Source organism: Polistes fuscatus, unplaced genomic scaffold (genome assembly GCF_010416935.1).
Source record: "Polistes fuscatus isolate 324 unplaced genomic scaffold, CU_Pfus_HIC Scaffold4, whole genome shotgun sequence".
Lineage (NCBI taxonomy): Eukaryota > Metazoa > Arthropoda > Insecta > Hymenoptera > Vespidae > Polistes > Polistes fuscatus.
Genome location: NW_025113118.1, coordinates 3,095,559 through 3,121,988, shown reverse-complemented (window position 1 = coordinate 3,121,988; position 26,430 = coordinate 3,095,559). Strand labels below are relative to the sequence as shown.

Sequence of the window (26,430 nt, the reverse complement as noted above, 5' to 3'; positions counted from 1 at the left end):
ATTTCATTTTTCTCTCTCTCTCTCTCTCTCTTTCCCTTTCTCTTTTTCTCTTTCTCTTTCTCTCTTTCTCTTTCTATGTGCCGCGCGCAGTTGCTTCCGTAAACAGAGCCTAATTTGCAGTAAGATTTACCGCTCTCGCACGCGTCGATGCATTCGAAGAACTTGTACCCGTGGATGTCGCTTCCTCGGATGCTGAGAGTTTTGCTCGAGTATATCTCTTTCTCTCAGTCTTTCCCACATAGGCCGTTCCGGGGGGTACCACCGTCGTCCTTCTTTCGGCGAAGAATCGTGCGAATCGATTGCGGCGGCGGTGTCTTGGTAGTAAGGGACAACACAGTCAGGGAGGAAGCGAGGTAAAAACACAGAAAAGAAAAAGAACGGTGGGTGGGAGAGGGATAAGAGGAAGAAGAAGAAGAAGAAGAAGAAGAAGAAGAGACGAAGAAGAAGGGGGAGGAAGGAGGCAGTTTGCCGGTGTAAACCGAACGAGGCATAGAGGAAGAATCGGTAGGCGATACTTCGTGGCGGGGGAGGAGAAGAAGAAGAAGAAGAAGAAGGTGAAAGAGAAGGAGGAGGAGGAGGAGGAGGAGGTGGTGGTGATGGTGGTGGTGGTGGTGGTGGAGGTGGAGGTGGTTCCAGGTTGGTAGTGGAGAGAAAAGGAGGAACGGGAGGGAAGTTGGTATCGCGGATGGCGATGGCGATGGCAGAGTCAATGTCCTAACGCTCGCACTGGGTCACGGCGAGTTGCGGCCAACGACCCAAGCCCAGAGCTCCTCTTTGCACAGAGCGAGCGAGACAGGGACACGGGACAGAAGGAAGGCGGCGGGCAAAGGGAAAGAAAAGGAGCGAGCGAGTGAGCGACTGAGCGAGAGATAGATAGAAAGAAAGAGAGAGAGAGACAGAGGAGATAAAGAGTGTGTTCTCTGGTTCCTCGTCGCGGTGTATACTGGGTGCTCGATGCGAGAAGCTTCTACTTTGCAGCTTTCTCGGCGATCTATAAGAGAGTAGTAGAGTAGTATACCATCCCCCGTCTTCTGACCAATCGATCTCGCACTATTCATCCGCCTCCGTCACGAGTTCCCTTCCCTCCCCTCCCCCCTGCACAAGTCGTCCCTCCCACCCTATTCTTCTTTTTATACGAGAAACTTCTATCTTTCTCTCGAGTTCATCGATTCCCCCCCCTCCCCCCTGTTACTACTCGTCGTTGTCGTCGTCGTCGTCGTCGTCGTCTTCGTCGTGGTGGTGGACTGACGTTAAGAGATCGCCCAGGAATAAAATAGAACGTTCGCTAAGAGTTTAGGTATATAGCGAACGGAAAAGGAGATCGTTGAAAGATATTATTTAACTTCTATTCGTAAGGATATATACGCGTGGTTTCGAGCGTGCTAAAACATACGCTGGATATCGAGAATTCGCGTATTTCCGTAAACTCACTGAGAAATTTTTCCTCTCTTCTCTCTCTCTTTCTCCCTCTTGTTATGGCGTACGTAGAGGAGAACGAGAAGAGGAGATGGAAGAGGAGTAGGAAGAGGGAGGAATGGTGGAACCGACGTTGCACGTTCGTTGTACCTCCTCCTTCTTCTCTTCTTCTTCTTCTCTTCTTCTTCTCTTCTTCTTCTCTTCTTCTTCTTCTTCTTCTTCTTCGTGCCGGCGAGACCCGGAGCGAGACTAATAGATTGCATTCTCTATCTCCACATTCTCCGTCTCTCGAGTAAATGCATCTATCCGTCTATCTATTTATCTACCTATCTATTTATCTATCTATCCCTTTCTTCTCTTATCCCCTACCCTCCATTCCATCCCATCCTACCCCACCCCCTTCCCCTTTCTTCACCACCCCCTCCTCCTCCTCCTCCTCCTCTTTCTCTTTCTTCTTCTTCTTCTTCTGTCTCCTCTCAGTCTTTTCCTCCGTGCATCTTCCTTTCTCGCACGGATGCTTCTTCTTCTTCTTCTTCTTCTTTTTAAAGTCTTTTCTTCCTTACGCTTTAAAGAATCGACGAACCGATGGAAACACGAGATACCATATATACACCTAACCAACGTGATCTTTCGGAAACTCGAGAAAAATCGATGTCGAGACGCCTCGTCGAGGTCTTTTATCCTATCGCGCGAGGTTACATCGCAATGGATAGATACATCGAGCGCGTGCGTTATTTTGATTCATTCCGTAAGTTCTCTCTCTCTCTCTCTCTCTCTCTGAATGTTTCTTTCAAAGACCCTATTCATCATTTTTCAATAAAGCGTCCATTGTAGAAAACTCATGCGCATTGTTCGAGACAATAATTTTCAACCTTTTGTGTCAAGATTCATAGTTTTTTTTGTAATTTTTAACTTAGATAGGTTTAGATCATTTGAATTAACCGTGTGATATTGTTTATACTGTATAAAAAAAGAAAAAAGAAAAGAAGAAGATGTCAACAGGTAGTAGTAGTTCTTTAAGAGCTAGTGAAAGGTATTAGACGAAACGTGCTTACCGGTTTACGCGAAATTGACTGAACAGAGTCGACGAGTTAACACGCCTGCGAGAGTAGCTCACGACGTGACGAAGCAGAGATCGTTAAACGTTAAAGCCTTCGCACGCCCTTCACAATAATGTGTAACAGATCGACGCGTTAGCCACGGGGATCAATTAACCAATTGGTTTCGATTTCTTAATTACTCGTTCGTATTAATAGTTAATTTTTCGTCAGGCTTAGGGGATAATCATTCGAATAAATTACTGACATATATATTTTTGTACATTAATCTTAACTCATCTAACGAAGAAAGATGATTCGTAGGTCAGGGGATGTTTAAAAATGAATTTAAAAGACACGAGCAAGTTAGATGCATCACGAGTGTAATTATTTGTTAACGAAAACGTTAATCTTGAAATTGATAGGTCGATATAAAAATGTATTCTTGTTTATTAAATCTCATTTATTATATTTCTATCGTCAGATAGACGAATGAAATAAATAAATAAAAATAAAAAGTTTCTTTTTATAATATCTAATATAATTATCATTTAAAAATATTTCATTCGATTCAAATGAATGAAGTATATGAATAAAACAATGGGTAATCTTCGAGCTCATATTGGAGAGAGGTTACGAGTCGAAGTTGTTGAGTACGTGTCGATCGTCGCGTTCCATTTTCGGCAAGTCGCGTGACACCGCTGATCGATTCCGCGTAAAGCCTTCCGTTAAGGTATGGAAGAAAAGAATAAGAATAAGAATATGAAGAAGAGAGGAAAAAGAAAAAGAAGAAGAAGAAAAATAAAAGGTAAAAGTAAAGGAAGAGAAGAAAGGAGGTTGCGTAGTCGAGGTACCAAATCATCCTCTCTCGTTCTGGTTACCTTTCGATTAGCAGACGACTGAATACCTTAACCACTGGGTAGGGATAGGAAGGGAAGGGAAGGGACGTGAAGGGACGGGAAGGGAAGAGAAGGGAGCAAAAGAAAGCGCTAGCCGAGGGTTACTAAGTCGAAAATGTATTCGTAAAGCGGGATCTTCTCTCGCGTGTCCCGTTATAACGTTGTCCAAGTATAGTTTGGCGCGAATGACCGAAGCCCATTTTCTTTTTTTCCTTTTTTTTTTTCTTCTTCTTCTTTTTCTTTTCTCTCTCTCTCTCTCTCTCTCTCTCTCTCTCTCTTTTCGTCTGCCCTCATTCTTTCTCTCTTATAGATTATCCCGCTATACACCTTTGTCCTTCGCCTTCTCCCAGTTCTTCTTCTTCTCGATGATGTTTTCTAGCTGCTCCCCTAACGGATGTTCTCGTTTACTCTGCCACCACCCATTGTGTTTTCCCACTGTTTTCCGTTTCCTATTTTCTTACCTATTTTACTATTTATTTTTTTTTATTGCTACACTATACTATTACTGACACAGGATTGGAAAACGATATGTTGTACATATTGGATTTTGAATTAACTGTCATCAGCTGCTGACAAAAGCAAATGATCGTATTTATCGTGTGCTCCAATTTTCGAGGAAAAAAAAAAGAAACATTTATTACGAAGTTATTTGATTTTTCAATGGAAACACGTACTGCGAGTACGCGGAACGGGGGAATCAACGTTCTAACCCGTGGAAAACATTTCCCAGAGTATTTCCGGCAACAGGAGGTGTGTTGACCTTTGTATAAGCACGTTAGAGAATTAGCGCAGTGACAGGCACCACGAGGTCTCTCTCGTAAAGGTGTTAGGTGCGAAGATTACAAAAAGTGGGAGTTTAGGGGTGGGGAGGGGGGGAGAAGATAAAGAGACAAAGAAAGAGGAGAAGAAATATGAAGTGGGGCTGTGGGAGGAGGGAAAGAGGTTTGAAATAGAAGAAGAAGAATAAGAAGAAGAAGGAAAGACTACTCGGAACAACGCGGAACGGCATGGCAGGCAAGCAAGCAAGCAAGCAGGCAGGCACGAAATCTTGGATGCGCCGGTATACTCTTTCTCTCTTTCTTTCTCTCTCTCTCTCTCTCGGCTTGTACTTTCACTTCCCTCCTCCTCCTCCCATCCTTTTCCATCCCTCTTTCTTTCTCTCGCATAGAACTACTTTTCCTTTCAAGCCCTTGACTGAGGTGCCCGACCATGCCCATCTTGAATTTAAAGATACACCTTTGAAGTCATATATACCATATAGTAAAGAAAGAGAAAAGATAGAAAGAGAGAGAGAGAGAGAGAGAAAGGCTAAAGTCGGTAGGATACAAATCCGTTTATATGTTCGTTCGTTCATCCTCTGAGGGCCGTCCTTACTATCCGTGGACTGCCCACGTCGTCGCGTGGGATAAATAGTTGCTCGTCCATCCGTACCTATTGCCCCTCGATCAGTGAACGAAGAGCGAGAGAAAGAGGTATAACCATGGAGTTGAAGTCGGTGGTCTTGGGAAAGGGGGAGGGGGAGGGGGAGGGGTAGAAGGAGGATAGTGCTCGTCGTGACCTCCGCCTTGCGAGGAGCGCCGCGAACAGGACGGAAGAGGGAAAAGGAGAGTAGAGAAATCAGACACGGTAGGGTGTAAGACGGAAGGGAGGTAAAGAACAGATAGAGAGAGAGAGAGAGACAGAGAGGAAAAAAGAGAGAGAGTGAGAGAGTGAGAGAGAAGAAGAGAGGTGTTTCGCGCGTGTGGCAACGCTTTCGTGCGAAAGAAGAAGCCGAAGAGGAGAACCGGGGGTTAGGAGAAGCGGGAGGAGAGGTGGCGAGGGAGAGGGGGAGGAGGAGGAGGAGGCAACGATAGCGAGGTTGCGATAGCAGCAAGAGGGGGAGGAAGGGAGGGAGGGAGGAAGTCTTGACTCGGCGAGTGACGCGAACGAAGAGCCAGGAAAGGGTTCGAGAGGGAGCGAAAGCGAGCTGGGGTAGGGGTTGGGACGAAGAGAAGGGAGGGAGGGTCAGGAGGGAGAGGTAGTCCAGTCGAGATGATGCAGTTGTGCGTTTGCAAGGAAGGCGGAAGGAGGAACCGCGGAGGGAACCGGTCCCGGTCACTGGGCCACCAGCCGGCCGTCGAACCCGCCACACTGCCCCCTGCCACCGCCTCCTCCTCCTCCACCCTTCTCTACACAACCTCCTCCTCCCCCTCCTCCTCTTCTTCTTCATTCTCCTTCTCATCCTCATCCTCATCCTTCTCGCGAACGCTTCCCACCGTGTGCCAACCTTCCTCTCGCCACTTCTTCTCCCTCCCTCTCTCCCTCCTCCAACTTCTCAACAACTCTCTACCTTGAAGTTCTTTAAACAATGTCAACTAGCGTGTACCCAGCCGATACTATGCTACTAACCATCGTAGTAGATGCTCGACTGTGTTCCTCCCGTGATCGATAACACCAGGTCTTCTCCTTTGGCAGTTAGGACCTAGAGAAAATACTTTTTTTTAAAGATAGATAAATAGAATATAATGTCGGTTAACACAAGTTATATTTTGGATAATTAAGGAAAGTGTTGATTTTTTATCATTTTGAATAATGTATGTATTATTTATTTGCTCTCGGTTTTGTTTTGAATTTAATTAAAATAATAAGTCGTATGACTGAAAACGAATAATAAATATACGATGCGGTTTTGGAATATTTTCATAAGATTGCGAAATATTGCGTACGGATATAACCACCATTGTATTCGTCGTGTCGAACGTTTCATTGCAAGGAACTACTCACATGCTCAACTTGCTTGCTCGCTTGCTTGCTTGCTTGCTTGCTTGTCGTTTAATCAACACGGTAGTCGCTGCTCGTGCAAAGAGAGAATGCAGAGGTTTGTTTTGGATCGGGCTTTCGATCGTGAGAGAACGCGCACGCTGGTCTGGCTGGCTGGCTGGCTGGCGCATCGCAAACGGAAGCGGGCCCTCTCTTACACCGTAATCTCCTCAAGATACGCCAAACATTTTCTCTTAATTAAGAAAGGACGTGCCCGTAATTAAGTTTCATTTCTTTCCATGATAAGTTTCACGCTTATGATTTGCACCTTTTCTCGAATTTTCTTGTTGTTATTGTTGTTGTAACTCTAACCGAATTGAGAAATAGGGGAAACGAATAATAATCGTTGATTTTTTCTTCTTTTTCTTGAGCTATTTTTTCATCCTTCTTCGATTAGATTCATTTGTTTTGATTTAATTCGATGATATTCTCGCATGAGAAAATAATTCTTTTAATGTGAGATGAAAAGGATAATTAAATGTACGAGAAAGTTTGTTGATACGAAGAGAATATGAATTGTTTGATATTTCGTAATTTATTAATATTTATGTTTTTTTTTCTTAAAATAAAGCATTTGTTAATATTAAATTATTATAATTTTTTTGTTAATATAAGATTTATGATAAATGTGTGATTGTTTTTCTATCGTAAGAATTTTAATAAGCGCGGGAAATAAGAATCTACGTTATCGACACAAGAGAAAACACATCTGTTACGATACTTTAAAAGTACAAGTATTGCTGATAATGCAGTGTACCAGTGAGACTAATTCGAAAAGATTATCTATAAAAGATACAACATCGACAGATCAGTATATATTAAGATAATGAAAGAGAACCACTTTATTAGCAGTCGATACAGCTCTGTCGATAAAAATTCCTATAAGAAAAAATCTTAAAAATTGAATAATAGATAAACATTTAAAAATATTTTCCGACGATGATATTTATCCTTCGTATTTTTTCTATTTACAAACGATAAAAAGTTTAATTACAATTTAAACGTAAACATTGTTATTTTTAATTGAATCTACCATTTTGTCAAACAAAAACTTCTTTATTTATCAAATACACAGTGTTCGGATCAAACATTTGCAATGTGTAATTTTTCACAAATTTTATATTTCTCGTAAAAAGATATTAATTAAAATTGATTACGTACAAAATACTTAATTATTTTTGTTTATTCACTATAAATGTATAACATCATTTTTATTGTATTTTTTTAAAGATTAACAATATATTCTCGATATAAAACTCATCTCTTTATCCATGTATTATTGATTTGATTAAAAAAAAATTAGTAGACAAAATGCTACAAGTTGTATATCAAAAGATAATTTGTATAAATTACGCTTCGTAACAAGAATTATAGTGTATAAGGGATATGAATGTTCTCAAAAAAGTTGTCTTGAAATATTTAAAATAGAAAAATAGTATATACGTAACAACAGACCCCTAAGCACAAGTGTTCAGACCTTTTCTTTGAACGTTCGGTGTACACATCTGTTCTAAAACGGTCACCGGTTCGGCGCAAGGGGAATATGGTTGACAAGGTTGACAGGGTTGACAAGGTTGACAGGTTGGTGGACAAGGTTGATAGCAAGGATCAGGTGGACACGTACCGCAAGGAGGAGTAATGCAGGGTACAGGAGCAGGTTCGCAGGGTACAGTGCATGATTGGTATGGTGGTATGCATACAGGTTTGCAATCAAGTTCGCAGACGTATTGCATTTCTGAAGGTGGATCGTTTCGTACGGTAAGACATTTTCCTTGAATCAGGTAGCAATAGGACAATGCCAATACGGGATTTCCGCTGTAGGGTAGGTGGTGGGGATGCGGCAAATGACCGTTTATGTCGATATTTGTGTACTTTAAAGGCGAACAGCTGCAGGCTCCGTGCTGTAATCGATATTGAAAATAAAAAAAGAGAGAGAGAGAGAGACTAAACATAGTCTTTAACACCGTTTGATAAAAATAAAAGCTTTCAAATCTATCATTAACGCCTACACCAAAACCGATTATCATTTAAAACAAAAACACATCAAACGAAACTTCCACCATTAACATAAAAATATGTGATCAGTTTAAAAGCAATTCGTTGAGCACCGAAACCTGAAATAAAGTAGGGTTTAAGATTCTGAAGAACAAAAAAACAAAAGGGTAGCACGATATTGAGGAAAAGGAATAGTTCGGAAAAATATAGGATAAATAGGTAATTCCGGAGAGGTCCTGAAAAAAATAATTCGTTATCAATTTTTTCCATCTTTTTCGTCGGTCCAGGATTGTATAATTTTGTCGAGAAGATAGTGTTTGGCCAGTGCCAAAATCGGCGAGCCTACTGGTTGAGATGGAAGATCACCGGCACTACCAGCTATGTCCAAGTGGCAGTATTTAAGTGGTTTTTTGGATTCAATACCGTTCTAAAAGTAATATAGGACCGTGAACGGTCGTAGATAAGTATATGATGACAGAAGTATAAGAAAGTAATTTTTGATTATGGTTAAGATTAGTTGAATACCTTGTCCAAGCCAGAGGCCATAATTAGAAAGGCCGCAGGTCCTTGATGACCTCTCTCCGTTCTAGAACTCGGTTTGTTTACCGCTTGCAACACGTCGTCCCCTTCCGTGCGTCCCTCGTGAAAACGGAAATCCTCTCTGCGTATTCTGGATATCTCAAATGGGTCGCCTATTGTTTCACCTGAAGCTTGAAGCTTCTCCGCGTTGCAAACCAATTTGGCTACAGCGTTGTCCATGGCAATCTTTACGATAGTAGTCGAAAAACCGTGTTATCGAAGAATATCATAATTAATAAAGAATTAAAGTAAAATAAAACAAAAGTACTTACGGAATATCCGGTACCAGCTGATAATGGAGCATGACCGGTCAACGTAGCAACCGTAAAGATATGAGGATTCACCGAGCAAAGTGCCATTTCTTTGATATGATAAAGTGCATCGGCCATAATCATTCGTCCTTCGGCATCCGTGTTACCAACTCGTACCCTCGCACCAGATTTCGCAGTTATAATCTCGTCGGAAACGTAAGCATTCTCACCGACGCTGTTTCTGACCATGCACAGGGCGACTACTACCTTCACCGTTGGTGGTTGTAAAAGATTCACCACCTGACAAATATTATTATTTCTTTTTTTTTTTTTTTTTTTTTGTATCAAATTGGGGGAAATAATCTTAGGGTTTCGTTTGTCAAAAATTGTTTTCGTGAAACTTTTAGAAAAATTATGATTTAAGAACGATGGGTTTGTTTAAAAATATTATTGAATATAGAAAAACCTGCATAAATCCTGCACAGGCAGCAGCTCCGCATTTGTCTCTCGACATTCCGCTCATGTTACCTTGACATTTAATGTCTGCCCCACCGGTATCGTAAGTGACACCTTTGCCAACGAGCATTACAGTTTCTAGGACACAAGCAGGATTCGGTGGTTCGTAAGTTAGGAAGATGATCCTTCCAGCATGACGTGGTATTACCGAAGCTGCCCGATTAACGCACGAGAAGAGAGGATACTCTTGAAGCAAGGTATCCTGATCGGATATCACCTGCATTGTAACGTTCGAATTGAAAAACAATTCGGCCACGTATTCCTCAACTCTAGGCGGTGCCATTCTCTCTGGATCAGCTCCACCTATTTTATATAAATTCATTAATTTATTCAATTATTCACATACAAACAATATAATCCAATATTCTCGTCTCCTTTTTACTTTTCTAAACGATTGAACAAATCGAATTTGTTATCATTGTTTTCCCCCCCGAACACGAATGTACGAGAGTAAGAAAACAAAAAGGGAAAATTACACCGACCAGGATTGTTCGTTCGTTCGTTTTTGCGCGGCATCGTTAAATCTTCCGATTGGATGCACTTTCGTCCGAATGAATTTCACGATTCTCCGTCTTTCTCTCTCATACTCTTTTGTATACTTCGTTCTCGTGTGCGCGGGCAAATATTTTTTTAGATTAGATGAAATCATACGCTACTGACATACCTATACGAACGTATTTCACACGTTCATATTTTACATTCTTTTTTTCACAACGTAAGCAAATAAAAAAAAAGAAAAGAAAGTTGCAGGACGTTTAGAATTCTTCATTTAATTGAATCAACTATCGATCAACTTGATAGACGTATTCCATCCGTATAAGATCATCTGTAGATCTATCGATCGATCGTAAACGCAATAAAACTTACATTAGGGTATTGTTTCAATCTCTAAGTCAAAAGATATATAACCATTAGAAAGTTATTATTTTGATTCTTTACTCTGGCAGGCGGTTGATTTAAATTCGGGTTGAATCCCGAGAGGTACAGTTAAGGTTTACTCTACGAAATTGCATTATTTTTGCCTCTCACTCTCTCTCTCTCTATGTTACCAGAGAACATAAAAATAAAATAAGAAAAGGTTACGTTAACGTATCCGAATTGGAATAAAACACTTGCACTCGGTCAATCAATTCAATTCGGAAAAACTCAATTAACTGTTCAAATTGATGGTCATATTTTACGATCTGTTCGTTGAATAAAGAACAAATAACTTAGAATATTTGTCAAAGTATACTCTATCCTATCGAAGTTTTACATCGTTCGAGGATGAAAGAAATGAAATGTATATTTCATTTTGAGAAAAAGAAAATGGAATCTCTATACCGAACGAGAGAGAAAGAGAAAGAGAGTGAGATGATTGATTTCGAAACGAAACAACATTGAAGACGCGTATGAATAACAAAAAGAATAAGACAAAGTAATACAAGAAGAAGAAAACTCGATCGTTCGAAAGAATTGTCTTCTGGTAATCGAGGGAAAGGATCTTTCCTGTCTCTTTCGTGTCTGTTGAAATTCCTACGGCGAAAAAAGGGAGTCAAGAAAGATATATATATATATACTTCTATTTCTTCCTTAAAGAAAGTTAGTTGGGGATTGGTAGGAAAGAAGAAGTCCATCTGACGAAGAAGGGATTTAGTAGTTGATGCGTTTGCTCTTGGCGATGTGACGGTGAACTTTGTTTCACCGATGGAAAAAGAAGAAGGTTAAGTAGAGAGAAAGAGAGAGAAAGAGAGAGGACTTACCGATATCCCTTGCGACGAATCTGCCACTTTCCAAGGCTGAGGCTAGCTTCACGATACCCTGGAGCTTTTTACTGCAAATCGGACTCCAGACTGCCAGTTGACAGGCCTTGTAGCAACGTTCGGGACATATCTCTCTCACCTCGAGGGGCTGGAAAATGTAGGTGTTCTGAGTTACCCGTAAAAGAAGACAAAGAATAAGAAAAGAGAGAGAGAGAGAGAATCAAAGAGAAAGAGAAAGAGAGAGAGAGTTTAGAATAGCGTTCCGATTACGCGCCGTTGGGATTCCAAAGGCGTCTTCCGGTATTTGGAAAACGATGCATCCTATTCGTCCTCGTTTAGAAGGAAAGGAGAAGAGAGATAGTGGCTAGGGAAAAAAAGGCTACGAACCCAACGGGTTGCATCGTCCCTACTAGGAGGGTTCGGGTATTTCGCTAATTAGGTCGCCTAGTCGGCCGCCAGGCTTCTGGAATGCAAGTTATTCGCTCGTTGCTTCTCCTACGAGACCTTCTCATACCTCTTTCCTATCTTCTCTCTCTCTCTCTCTCTCTCTTTCCCTTTTTCTCTTTTTCTCTGTTCCTCCACCTCTAACCCTTTTTCCCCCATTCTTTATACTTTAGCTTTCTTTTGTTTGATCATTCATTCGTTCATTCATTCATTCATTGCTTTCCTTCTTACTTTGTAATCTAAACGCATCGCGTTTTAATTCTTTTAAATGATATTTATCATTTAAGCTTTAGATTTTACTTTTTTTTCCCCCTTTTTTTTTGGTGACATAAAATAATGTTCGAACAATTTTAATTTACCCAGCGCTTTTATTGTGCTCGGGCACGTATGTCAGGATGGTTTTGTGTTTTTAAATTGACTTTTCGAGGAATTTTTAGAAATTCGCTCACCCGGAGCACCCCCACCCCCACCCTACCCCCTACCGCTTAATACAATTCAAGATAAACGCAAAAGAGAAGCATCTTTTAATTTCCAATCTTTTTTAATTTAATATTTATTAAAACGTGTGCCCGGGGGACATTTTTGACATTTGAAATAATGTAGAATTTTGTTTTAAATACTCCTTTTTATAATGAGAAATGAAAACGAAAAGAATTTGATTCCCTGTATAATATGATCCCTTGACAAAAAATGTATATATGAATTTGTGTGTGTGTGTGTGTGTGTATGTATGTATGTATGTATGTGTGTGTATAATATTACGTAGATTATTAAATTTCGAAGAGCTTTATAATAACTCGATAAAATATCATTGAAAAAGTATATACTATCGTATCACGTACGATTCGCGTATAATAATATTTTCAATTATTTTTATTAAAATTAAAATATCAATTTCTCTCTAATTTTAAAAAGAACAAAATTGTTATTATATTTCTTTTTAATTACTACCACTATTGGTATAAGTTCTAAAAAATTGAAATATTTTAGGGATAATTCGATGAAGCAAGAAGGTTGGTATTAGTTTTTGCAACATAGGAAAAGATATGCCATGCAATTTGTCTACTTGTACCTAATCTATCCGATATGCGGGGCAAAGCTTTGCAAAGTGGGTACTTGCTCAACTCGGTTGGAGGCAAAAAGTTGGGCACATTTTTTTCAACGCGTAAGCACCACCCATTAGTAAAAAAGGCAACATCCTCGGGGATGGAGAATGGGGGGGAGGAGGGGGAGAGGGAAGGGAAGGGAAGAATAATGAGTTCTTATAAAGTAATCTAACGTTGGGAACATATAATTTGACGGTGTATAACAATGTTTAATATCGTCACGTATTTGAAAGAATCTTTTTAAAAAAGAAAAAAAAAACAGAAACAAAGTTTTCATACTTTGCAAGTATCGTGTAATTATTTATCTGACAAAAATTTCAAATCTCAGTTATTATGTCAGGAAACTTCTAAACGGAGGAGGGGGAGTCGTATACTGTATTAAAATAGATTTGATATTTACAAAAAAAAAAAGAAAGAAAAGAAAGGAAAAGGGTCTTCTATCCTTATCTGTTTCGAGTTGGTAAACGATATTTAAAAAAAAATAAAAAAAAGAAAGAGAGAGATAGAGTGATAGAGAGGATGAGTAAGAGCTTGTTGAAAGTTTAGCGTAACCACTCTAGAGGCTTTTAACCGTGCAGTGAATTTTTCGGAAGTTTGCGAGTAGTAGCTCATGAAAATATGCGTGGGTCCGTTATCTGTGACTACTAATATTTGCATTTAGTTAGTTTAAACGTGACCGTGCATTAAGCATTCGACATTCGTAACTATTCATTTCAGATTAATTGAAAAATATCGAAGAGGGAGGAAGACCCCAAACCCCGCACCCCCTGTCCCCTGCCCCCCGTCAAAGAAGAAAAAAAAGGAACGTTACTCGGTAAGAATAATGGTTGCTTCCTTCTGTTCTTTTTCTTTTTTCTTTCTTTTCTTTTTCATCGGAATAATTCAATTTGAGAAGATCGAGAGGGATCTTTCAACGCTCGTGGAAAGCGAAGTATAAATGGTTGGACTGAAAATAGTTGCATTGCTATGGGAAGATGCATTTCTACTCATCGGTTAATGTCACGTGTGCGATATGCCTTAGGATCTACGAGTTTACAAGGATAAATGTTGAGAGTGAAATAAGAGAGAGAGAGAGAGAGAGGAATCGTAACTCGGATCGTCGGACAGAGTTCTCACTGAATTCGGTTTGCTAAGCGATAGCAATTCCTTAGAGATATACTATTACTGGCTTTTCCATTGTGCGAACGCAGCTGCATAGATGGTTGCATCGACGGCTTGCATCGACGGGTTGCATCAACGACTTTGCCTTGGACGTTTGAAAATGATTTTCCTTTTGTCAATCGGTAAACACCGTAAACGAGTAGAAGGGTATCGTTTCTCGTGAAAATGTATTTTTCTCTTATTAAGTTTATTTTTTCTTGTTATTATATTCGACTAAGTTTTCCACGTATATTTTATTTATCTACGAGTATATCATATACGCGTGAATTCTTATTTTTTTTAGCATCATTATTTTTTTTTTACTCGTATTCGTAGATTTATTGTTTATCGATTTTTGTTCTTGTTTTTCTTTTTTTAATTCTTATTAACCCATTCAGTTACAAATACTTAGAATTGTTTAGTAGGGATGGAATTAGTTTATTATTAGTACGACTGTTTCTATTGTTGATTGATATCGTTAAACTACATTCTAATAATAAATTATATATTTAATGATTAAAAATGTTTGTTTTGTTAATATACTTTTCATGTGACCAAGACTCAAAAGTAATAATCAATAAATAAACCGACATCATATAATATTATTTTACATTGATATTTATTATTATAAATGAAATAGCAATCAAAGGGTTAAATCGATCGTAGAAAGATATAATCAAAAAAATATGTTATTAATAAATTTAAATTATTCTTTTAGAAAAGGAGTAGTACTCACCACGTAAAGTCCTTCCAAAGCACCAAGCAATGTAACCAACTCGACATTTTCAAAACGTACGTCAGGTAGTAGAACTAGCAACGGACATCTCACCCCAGCTTTTAATGCTCTGACGAACAAAATCGATTTAATTAGATTTTCTTGGCTTTTTCTTTTTTCAAAAATATGTTGCTTTTTATTACACCTTACTTAAAATAGCGAATCCTATTAAAAGTACAAAAATAAATCTATCTATCTATCTATTCACGTATAATGAAAATTTTAATACTGATTATTTTACTTGATAAAAGGTACTGCTGGACTGCAACTCGATTAAATTACAACGAGTATTAAAACCTGAGTTCTCGTTAAATATTAAATATATATATATATTTTTAAATATATATATAAAATTTTTTTATATTATCTCGACACGATTCTTTTTATCTTTTTCTATTTCTCTCTTTCTGAATACAAATGTAGAATAATAGAAACTAAATTAGAGGATAACGATAAGGATAATTAAATGTGCTAAACGATACGAAACGAAACGAAACGAAACGAAAAAAAAAAGTAAAAATTCGATTTCGATGTAAATCATTTAAGACGAGAAAAAAATCTTTACCAGATGCCCCGTCGTCATTGGAGTTGTAGTTGGTAGGGGTAGAAGGGGGTAGGGGGGTAGTAGGAAAAACGATATCGATTGACATTACTCACGAGTTTCCTCGATTTCTCTAAACCACCTATCCCCCCCTTCTCCAACTTCGGGAGGCGGAAGAGGCCAGGAATTTCATTTTTCAAGCAAATTTCGCGGGAATCGAAGGAACGGATCGCGCGGAATTTTGTTCGTAGCCTTTAACGAATACACTTGCGTTTTAAATTCGTGGGAACGTATTACTTACACGGATAAACGTATCTCTTTGTTATTAATGCAGTAACACGTTGTCTCGAAAATGTACATACACACACATACACACGTACACGCAAAGATAAATGTAAAATCCAATATACGCGAACATAAATGTAGCAAAACATGAGCAATCAAAAAAAAAGCATGAGCTTATACAGTGTGTCCCCCACATAACTCTAGTTACGATTTTTCAAGTACTTGCGATAACCTGACAAAAAAATACTTTAAACAAAAGTTTATCTGTTTTTGATTGGCTATAATTGCAATAGAAAAAAGTTGAAAAAATAGTTTCTTTTTTAATGTTTTTTAAGACTACCTTTATCTTTTTAAATAGTTTTTAGTAGTAGTTTTAGTAGTTTAATATTTTTTAATAGTTAATATTTTTGACTTAACAGTATTATAGTCCATATAAATACGAATTCAACGATATAGTATACTATGACCTTTGGATGACCTTGAAAGCAATAAAATAAAAATTTCAATAAAAAATTATTTTACTTGCCGCCGGCGAGCAAATGGCACAAGTGCTTTTAAAAACAAACAATCAAAAACAGATCAACTTTTTTGTTTGAAGTATTTTTTTGTCAGGTTATCGTAAGTACTTGAAAAATCGTGACTAGAGTTATGTGGGGGACACCCTGTATATAATTTTAATATAGTTACTAGAACGAAAAAAGCATAAGTCGAAAAATCAAACACGAGAAAACGTGATATAACGAAAAAATCATTAATTAATTATTATAAATAAAAATGCGGTTTTACATTAAAATCTCGCGACGACGACGACAACGACGACGACGACATAATCAATGCGTTAATATAAAAACCGATTTCTCTTTATCTCTCATTTTCATTTTCTTTTTTTTGTTTTTTATCAAACAACGAAGAGAACCAGCAAATGCTGCGACAATTCGGAATCTGCGAGAAACAGATATCTCGTCCAGTTTGTTTTTTTAATTCTTTTTTTTATTATTTTGTAACTCGACACGTCGGCCAAGTTGTTCTCTCTCTCTCTCTCTCTTTCTCTCTCACTTTCTCTCTTTCTCTCTCATGTAGACCCGGATTTAATTATCTTCGTTTTCGTGCTAGAAAGAACGACCATTTTTCCCTTTACCGCCCCCCCCAGCGTTTTCAATTTCCGCGTTACGCTTGGACACGTTTGGACAAGAGTTGGGACCATGTCGAAAATTTTCCCTGCTAATCTGTAAATATTAAAGGAAAGAGTGAGAGTGAGAGTGAGAGTGAGAGAGAGAGAGAGAGAGAGAAGTAAAGAAAGACAGGAAAAAGAAATTCGTTGAATTTTCGTAACGATAGTTAAGAACAATGTACCACAATGTTTTATCGGCTGGTTAAACCCTTTTTAAATGGTTTGCACGTTGGCACTAATTCTTGCGAATAATGTCGCGCGTGTTCAAGGAAAGAAAAAGAAAAAAAAAACAAATAAAAAAACCCCCTTTCTTCCATTTTTTTTTTATTACCTCGGCCCCTTTTGCTCGAAAGTCACGAGAAGAAATTCCTTTGAAATGATAAATGAATCCTCCTTCTTTTTTTCTAAGCTTCCGCATACGCGTGCAATTTTAATTGCATAACTGGAGGCAACAGATTAATTGTGAGACGTACGAATTTCGACCTTACCCTCGGTCAGAAAAAATAGAAAAAAAAGGAAAAAATACAAATAACGTGAGAATAATAAATGGGTTTTTAATGAAATAACGCGTAGTTACGAATTTAATATTATGGAGTGGTTTTTTTTTTTTTCTTTTTATTATTTAAGCGTGCTCGACGATCAGGCGTAAGAGAAGGTATGAATTTCAATTGAAATTCTTAAATGTACGTGGAAATAATGTATATGGGGGTTGGGGGGTAGTGTAGGAGGGGGTTGGGTAAGGGTTTTAAATAAATCAAGAAAGGAAAATAGACTTTTAATCGTTGACACTAAACACCGTATCGTGGTCACACCACCGCGTTTGGTTTAAATGGTTAACGCTTTTAAGGTGATCTCGGTGTACCAGGAATTAATGGGGAATTTAGCTCGCGTTGTAAACCGCACACGCGAAACAGAAATAGTTGTCTTCGTTGGACATTCGTAAATTTGTAAATATACGAAAAAATAAATATAATATGTGTCGCATTTCGTGGTCTTTTTTTGAACGGCAAAAAATTTTCAAGGACAACTGGGGGTGTATAAGAGCGCGTGTATACGTTATTGGTTGCGTTTAATATACAATGACAAAATTATTCACTAACGTTCGTTGTATTTTTCAATTTGTTCTTTTAACTCGTTGAGAATCGTTTTAAAAATAGTCAAATATGACGTAGAAAATAAATAAATTTTTATATTGAAAGTAATTATCGTGAAAACCTTTTTTTTTATAATACGGCCTAATAATATATATGTTAGAAAATTATATGTTAGAAAAAAAAATGTATTCTCTCGAACGGTCTACGAAATTTTGGGGAATTTTTGTAGTTGCATAGATATTTCTTCGCGTTATCAAAAATAAATACCAAACACTTTGAGTAATTTTCTGACCTATATATAATTTTTTTTTTTCAAGAGATACGTCGGCGACATACTAACCCACATTCAATCTTGAAATTTACGCACCAAGCTTGAATTATCATCCAAAATAGTTTTCCTCGCTCGCTTTGCCATAATTAAAAGCTTTTTCCTATTTAGCGCATTTTCGTACTATTCATTATCTTTTCACTGAAGTTTGAAAACTCGATTTTTTTTTCTAAAAGAGCATACATAAATAAATTTACCCAATTGCGCTCTAAATTCGCATGCGTGGGCGTGTGTGTGTGTATTATCAAAACAAAAAAAATTGTAAAGACGTCACAACAAAACTTTTTTCCTCTTTTCTTTCAAAATATTTAAAAATATCTAAGAGATAACGAAACCATTTATTTTTTAACAAGAATATAACATTTCAAACTATCAAATATTTTAAATATATATATATAGTGAAATGTTGAATAATAATAACAATTAGATGGAAACAATTTTTATAGTTAACAGATCAATAATCAAAATTAACATAAAGTCTATTTTTAATAATACCGATTAATAAACATTGCCACCAAACACATGTGTATTTGCGTTAAATACGAATTATTATAATCACTATTACAACAGTATCGATTTAGTTGAATCAATATCGAAGAAGAAAATCATTCGCAAACATTCATTTACAAATGTTTCAATAATTCATATTTTAATTCGTTCTAATAATGAATTTTCTTTGAAAAATTTACCTTACGATACCTTTGGTAGCAGCCTCACCGAAACTTCGTACATCGTGATAATCCATGTTGAGTGGACCCGTTGGACTATAAATGAGTCTTTTCGCAGGTAAATTGATCGGTAGGACAGCACCGATTACGCCAAGGGCAGAATCGATTTGTGCTGCGCTATATAGAACCGTTTTGAACGGTTCTGGTTCATCGATACCAGGTGCATTACCTGACACCAAGATTATGCCATCGTAATCGCAGCTACAAATGTTCGATTCTATCTTCAGTTGACAGGGCATCCATCTAGAACAGATTGTCATCTTATCAACTGTCCAAAGTAAATACTCCTATATATGTACATATATTATACAGTAGTTGTGTTGTATATATTTAACACGACGATATATTATTCATGAAAATAAAATGGAATAATTGATCTAAGGGTAATATATGCTAAAATGCGAATTAACTGTCGAATGCAATATTGTCAAATGCATATCGATGCATTCGATTTAATATTCATTCGTAGATAACGTGTTTTTTCTTTTTTTTCTTTCTTTCTTTCTCTCAATAAATACGTAAAAATAATTCTTTTACAAATAGCGTTATGCGTCAAAAAGTTGCCCGACGATTTTCCTCCTAACATATATTTTCATTATTTTTTTATTATCTTTTTTTTTGTTTTCATTTCTGTGACCGCGTATTTCGGTAGACGCAATTTTCAGACAAATCGCATACGACACCACCGTGAACCTTTTCGAGCAGATTGCATGCGAACGTTATTCTCGAAATTGTGTAAAAAATTATCTTTCTTTTTCTTTCTATTTTTTATTTTTGAAACTGCTATATTTTTTAGACAGTAACGCAAGAGTCGCGTATCCAATTTCAATTAAAAGCGTCGAAATGGAATGGCGAAAGATCGTTTTCAATCGAAATCAAATTACATATTTATAAGATCGAAGAAAAATATTGAAATATTTTGTTTCTTTTTTTTTTTCTCGAATAGTTGCAATTTCGAGCTTATCAAAGTGTGACGATTGATAGGACGAGAATAAAACGAAACTGGTTGACGTAGATAATAATTGAATTTATTATTCATTTGATATTCCTCTCTCTCTCTCTCTCTCTCTCTCTCTCTCTCTTGCATCCGAAGAGTTCCATTTGGAACGATGACACAAAATGATAACTATACTAACGTTGACCGATTATCGAAACGTTTTTTGTTCACAAAATAACGATGGTCCCCTGCGTGTGGGTGCGTGTGTGAAACAGAATAATCATCTCTCTTTCTCTCTCTCTCTCTCTTTTACCCGTTCGTTCCTTTATTTGACTGTTCGATTTTGCAATTTCTCGTTTGCGGATGAGAAACGAATGTCATGATTCGAAATAGCAATGAGTTATTGTCGAGTTTTGTCCCCCCGCATACTCACTATATTTAATATTCGGTACGTAAATACTGAGTTATGTTAGCTTAAACGCGTTGCAGAAACGCATTGTGTGTGTATTCGTCATCCAACGAAACTTCGGTAGTAAAACGAACACGACGACAAAAAAAAACCATGAAAAAAGACAACGGTAAAAAAAATAAAGAAATAAAAATGCTTCTATACGAATTGAAATATTTACAATCGGAACTTTGTTTGACGGAAACGAGAGTAATATCACGTCCGATGAAACCAAATATCGAGAAATGTGTATTATTACGTACAAAAAGAAAAGAAAAAGAAAAAAAAAGGTAGGAGAGAAAATATTTGAAAAAAAGTGAAATTCATAATTAAAAGTACATTTCTCCATTTGAATATGTGATAAACGTGATTTAATAAACGTCAACACGTCAAAAATATATATTAACTATTTATCAAATCATAATAGTTTCGCAGATAGTAAGTGCAACATTGTATTACAAATTTTTGTAAACATTTGATAAATAATTTGACCCCTTTGTGAATCAATCGTAAACGTTTTTTTCAACATTTGTTCGTTTAATCTCGAGTATAAGGTCAAACAAAAATGAAGATATTTCTTTTTTTTTAATCTACTTTATTCTAATGAGAAATGAAATATATTGGGTTGGCAACTAAGTGGGCATGGTTAGTTTTAACAAAAATCTATTGAAAATACAGATTTTCGGGACCTAGAAAGAGATAAAAGAGAGAACGTAAATTATATGCGAACACGAAGTCATTTTCTATGAATTTACTATTGCAATTTATTTTATCTTATCGTACATATAGTTATTATTTAAGTTTATCTCCCCTTGTTTTTACGTTCCTTGCATTTCTTCGAACGATTTTCTTAGCCAATTTAAAAAAAAAAAAAAAAACTGCATATTCTTCGTTCTTTCAATCGAGTCATTCGCAACAATCCTTTGTCGCAAATCTTCTTCTTCTGGATTATTTTATTTCCCAAACTCTTTATTCGTAAATTTACTTTACGAAAAGAGAAATAAAGAAAATAAGGATACAAAAATACGAAAAAAAAGAAATTGGAAACGAAACATACTATACACGGCAAAACCCGATAAGAATATTAAATGAGAAGTAGAAGAAGAAAAAGAAGAAGTAACAAAACCTGAAAACGTAACATAACCTATAAATCATCCTACGATGTAACATAAATTCGGAACGAAAAGAAAAAAGGAACAAAAAAAGAAAGAAAATAAAAAAAAACGTATGACGAAGGTATAACCATATGTCGTTGATAGAAATCGAAAAGCTTTGGTATATTACGTATACACACGTTAATTACTGTTCACTATCGAACTGTTATATCAATTTTATACGTCTCGTAAAACATATTTTATGCGACACGACACGAAAGAGTATTAGGAACGATCGATATCTCATCTAAACATCTAATATTGCATGTTTCTCTTCTTTACTATGGCATTGAAAGTGAAAAGTACTTCTTTATAGTCACTTAAAATAATTTTTCTTTTTTTTTTTTTCTTTTCCCTCTTCCTTCCACTCTATTTTTATTCTCATAAACATAAACTCGCGTATAGTGAACCCCGCGCATGACTTGTTTCTTTCCGTTTGAGGAGAAAAAAAAAATATAAAAAGCAAGATGGTCATCGACCTTCGTAGAATCCTAATCGATAATACCTGTGTATCGAGATTGCTATAAAGGATTCGTTAAAATGTTTAACGAGAGTTCGAGAAACGGGAAGGGGAAAAAAAGAGTTTTTTATATTTGTTTTTTTTTTTAATAGAACAGAATTAGAAGAGTTATTGGTGAAATTCACGATTCGTAGTTGTATTTAGTAGGAAGTTACTGGGAGGAAGATTGGGAGGAGGTAGGGGATTAATCGATGATGAAAGTTAATTATTAACTATGTTTCCCTGGGGCTATATGCTCGAAGATGCTCAATGTACAATGCATTTGCATTTATATTAACAATATGCACAGAAACGTTGGTGGGTTTCATTTAAGCATGGTCTTATACGTATTACTAACCAATGTAAATTTTCAATCGATAAGAAGAAGACTAGTTTAATTTTATAAAAGCTGATAGTAAAGCATAGCTTGTCTAATGCTATCTCTCTCTCTAATCCTTATACGATATTAGATTAAATTATTATATTACAATATTATGTATTTAAAACGTGTTGAAGATAAATTTAAAACATAAAAGCACTCGAAGTATATCTTCTTGGATATTTCCCTGTAGTAGATAAACGTATGTGTGTGTGTATGTGTATGTGTGTGTGTGTAAGAGGGAGAAAGAGAGAGTCAGGTATTGAGTTTGTAAAGTGGAACGTGACTACAATGTGTCTATCTCGCTTTAACGATGCCAACTTTTCTAGCTGATAAGGTTTAAAGTGGACAGCATACAAAATATTATTTTAAGTCTGCGGATTCTCTCTCTCTCTCTCTCTTGTTATACCGCTAGTTACCATCATCAAAGGAAAAACGAATTTTCACCGATGTAAATGAAAAAAAAAAAGAAAGGGAATCGTAATTCGAAAAATAATATAACCTCATCTCGTTTCGAATGATACGAATGATATAGATTTAATTATGCATTTTTTTTTTCTTTTTTTTCTATAGTCACAGTTTTCCTTGTTAACCATTACATTACAGATGTATACTCATTATATTTTTAATGCAAAAGTAAAATGAAATTATGTTCATACTACCTTTTTTTCTCTAAATGGTTTGAAATTGTTTGTTACATTTTTTTCCTCATCGTATTCGTAGAAGAAAAGAATTTAATTATTGAATATAGAAATTGCAATAATTTTGTAGCCGATTTAATTAATCTAACTGATGATAAAAAAATACTTCGTTTTATTTGTTTTCTTCTGTCCAATTTAAATTTATGCAACATAGATTTAGAACAATGAAGATAGAGATAAAGAAGAGAGTATGTTTGGAAGACGAGAAAGATGTAAGAGGTTTCAAATATTTCTGTTCAATGTAACATGAAAATATCAATTTTTCTGTATATTCGGTATTATACCAGGATATATCGTGAATAATGTAATATGTACTATATACATTTCGGTGATCATATAATCTAACATAGACTTTAATTATGCATTCACCTGCAATGCTTTATTTTCCACGATGGAGAGAAAAAGAAAAAGAGAGAGAGAGGGGTGGGGGGGAAAGAAAAATCTTAAAATGAAAATGTCCAGTGATAAAAATAAGATTATTGCTAAATTATACTGTCCATAATTAATGACGTCTTAAATTATAATTCATCGTGACGATGAATAATAGGAAACGGTGGAATGAATTATTAAAGACAACAATTTTCCTACGAGAATACTAATTTCTGAATTATATTACAATAATATATACATATTTCTCGAATCTATATATATATATATATATATATTAAAAATGAGTCTAACATTTGCGTAGTATTTTTCGAAATTAAAAAAAAATTAAAGATCGACTCGAGTAGTCGATAATTCGTTGAATATTTTGATCATTTAAAAAAAAAAAACATCGAATTAAATTGCGAGAAATGTTGAAGAATTTAATTAACAAAGATACTATATAGGAGAATGAATGATTAGAGTAAAGTAGTATTTTTAAGAGTGCGAAGGAGAAGAAAGAACTCAAATCCTTGCGAATGCGTATAACGACACCGAAGTAAATCATTTCGAGAATGAGTAATGAAACGAATGAACATAATTCTAGGAGTGTTAAACGAGCGTTTCGCAGCAACGCGATACCGTTATTACTTATCTTGGGTCATGTTTCTGTCATTTGAAGATATTTCACAGTATCACACGATAACACGGAGAAATAAAACGTACGTGTGCGTTGCTGTACAATTTTCATACACGATTGTTACTAAAGATAAATAAAAAAAAAAATGTCTTTCATAATGCGAATATCGAAATGATTTTTTTTCGTTTCGTTTAAAAAAAATAAAACATCTAATATGGTGAAATTAAATAAGAAAATAAACAACCGAATAAGAAAATTGCATAGGTTATTATTTGTGATTTGTTGGTATAGTGACAGATGTAGAAAAGGTTAACTTGTGAGCAAAAGGGATTCTTGACAGTTGGGTGGTAGTATGGGACGTATAAACGTCTCTGAAAAATAAAAACTTAGAAGAGAAAAAGAAAAAGAGACATAAAGGACGAGACCGAAGGGAGAGCATCGAACCGGCGCGCGTCTTCCAGAGTATGCACAGCCGTTCTCTCTTTTGCGCATGTACGTAAAAGTAATAGTAATAGTAGTAGTAGTAGTATGAGAGAAGTGTCTATTGAGATTCGTTTAAGAATGCTTCATAGATATATTGAAAATGATCAGAATACTTTGAAAAAGTGATAGATTATTCCGACAAGTCTTCTGAAGCTTCTATAAAAATTAGGGATTTCTTTACAAGGCCGTTTAAAAGTTATAACCTTTTTTTAGTTAGAACAAATTTACACGTACTTAAATGGAAAATCTGTTGTCAGGCCAAGTTAAGTGAAAAAATAATAATGAAAAAATGATTAGAAAAATTCGTTAAATTGTAAACTAATAGATTATATATCCGAAAAGCGTATAAGCAATTAACATTTAGTGATTTCAATATTAATTATGGGGAAAAACAAGTAAAAATGAGTGATATTTAAGACATTATTGAATGTAGAGTGAGAATTCACAGATAAAACGTGGCAATCTCGTCATTTTCAATATATCTACGAAACATCTTTAATACGATTAATACGATAAAAGTTAGAGATACACACAACACGTATTAATGGGACAAAGAATATACGTAAAAGAAAACTCACCTTGATTCAACTGCCATGATGAGATAGAAACTAGTTTTACACCACGAGATAAAAGAATTCGTTGAATCGCGTTGATTTCAAATCAACTGCTGGTACGGCATTCGGGTAATATTTTGAAAATTTATTATTAACTTAATTATTACGGTTAGTAATTATTCTCGTCCAATTGTGACACCTGTCTGAAAAAGAGGAAGACGGAAAAAAAAGTTAAAAAATATCAACAAATGAGAAACGAATTTATATGTAGAAGGCGTGGAGGGGAGTTGGGAGGGAATCGATAAGAGAGAGAGAGAGAGAGAGAGAGAGAGAGAGAAAGATTAATAGACAGATGATACTTCACGACGAATTGTAAATTTATAAATGAAACGTAGCCACCAGTAACGCAGGGATTTTGTATTGTTTCCAATTCTGATAAAGAGGAGGGTCGGATTGGTGGGATTTTATTATCAGGTGATAAGCCACGCGAATAACTTATTTTGACATTGTAGAGGAAAGAAATAACAAAACGGTCAGCGTTGTTGGTTTTAAACGATAAGAGGGGAATAAAGAAAAAAAGGAAAAAAATATAAACCGAAAACGATGAACGTGTTAACGTAGCACAGAACAGCACAGCACAGCACAGCACAGCACAGCACAGCACAGCACAGGTTAACTTCTAACGCAACTAGAAAAAAAGCGGAACTTATTCGGACGATGCATTTCACGAATTACATGCAGCAACACTAAACTCCTCCTGACGCTACTACCACCGCTGCTGCTACTGCCATTGCCAGTGGTACTACTACTACTACTACTAATACTACTACAACACCAACGGAGATGGCAATGATGGGACTTTGTCGTCGTCTTCTTCGTCTTCCTTCGTCGGCTTTACAGATTCCACGCGTTCCTCATAGTTTCCTTCCATTTCTCCAAGATAAAGCTTTCAACTTTACCGCCTGATGCGTATAATACCCTCTCGTGTATGTTATTTTTATATTTTAATTTGAACGTCGAACTAGGATAAAATATTTCTAGCATATTTGAGATAATTACTTTATGATCTGAAATTATTCTTATTGTCAGTTTTTGAGAATCAAAATTTACATTAAATTATTTTTAATACTTCTGTTAATTTTTTATAATCGATCATGTTCCAAACATTATCATTCCATTTCTTTCGGGGATAATTTATTTTTTTATTTTTCGATCGATTTAGTTGCTATTGGCAAAATGAGAAAATGAGAAAATGAGAAAATGAGAAAATGAAGGGAAAATGGCGATACCTCTGGGATAGAGGCCAGGGGGAGGGGACAAAGGGCTTTGTTTCGGTACTCGGTTTTAGAGTCAAAAACAGAAGGTTTTAATCTGCCTTTGTCGACCCAATCGATAATCAACCGCGTCATACTACATATATAAC

The 26,430-nt window shown here is 36.1% G+C and overlaps 2 protein-coding genes across 2 annotated transcripts; both read right to left on the bottom strand.

Moving 5' to 3' along the window:
- Positions 1-7,186: 7,186 nt before the first annotated feature.
- LOC122520965 (keratin-associated protein 16-1-like) lies at positions 7,187-8,178 on the bottom strand. Its single transcript, XM_043641306.1, has one exon. It carries the CDS (start codon positions 8,176-8,178, stop codon positions 7,609-7,611), a length of 570 nt encoding a protein of 189 aa, XP_043497241.1. The 3' UTR covers positions 7,187-7,608.
- On the bottom strand, positions 8,103-25,120 carry LOC122520964 (putative aminopeptidase W07G4.4). The gene is made up of 8 exons (XM_043641305.1): positions 25,032-25,120; positions 18,808-19,089; positions 14,661-14,769; positions 11,235-11,382; positions 9,443-9,795; positions 8,998-9,276; positions 8,672-8,911; positions 8,103-8,573 (listed from the first exon to the last, which is right to left on the bottom strand). The coding sequence occupies exons 1-8, from the start codon at positions 25,046-25,048 to the stop codon at positions 8,403-8,405; spliced, it is 1,599 nt and encodes a 532-aa protein (XP_043497240.1). The 5' UTR covers positions 25,049-25,120; the 3' UTR covers positions 8,103-8,402.
- Positions 25,121-26,430: the final 1,310 nt, after the last annotated feature.

Excerpts from the sequence above, each read along its gene's own strand:
- LOC122520965 (XM_043641306.1), bottom strand. The coding sequence starts at position 8,178 with ATGATAATCGGTTTTGGTGTAGGCGTTAATGATAGATTTGAAAGCTTT.
- LOC122520964 (XM_043641305.1), bottom strand. Across the intron at positions 11,383-14,660 it reads CTTTGGAAGGACTTTACGTG|CCCCTCGAGGTGAGAGAGAT; the intron begins GTGAGTACTACT and ends TACATTTTCCAG. Across the intron at positions 9,277-9,442 it reads CCTGTGCAGGATTTATGCAG|GTGGTGAATCTTTTACAACC; the intron begins GTTTTTCTATAT and ends AATATTTGTCAG.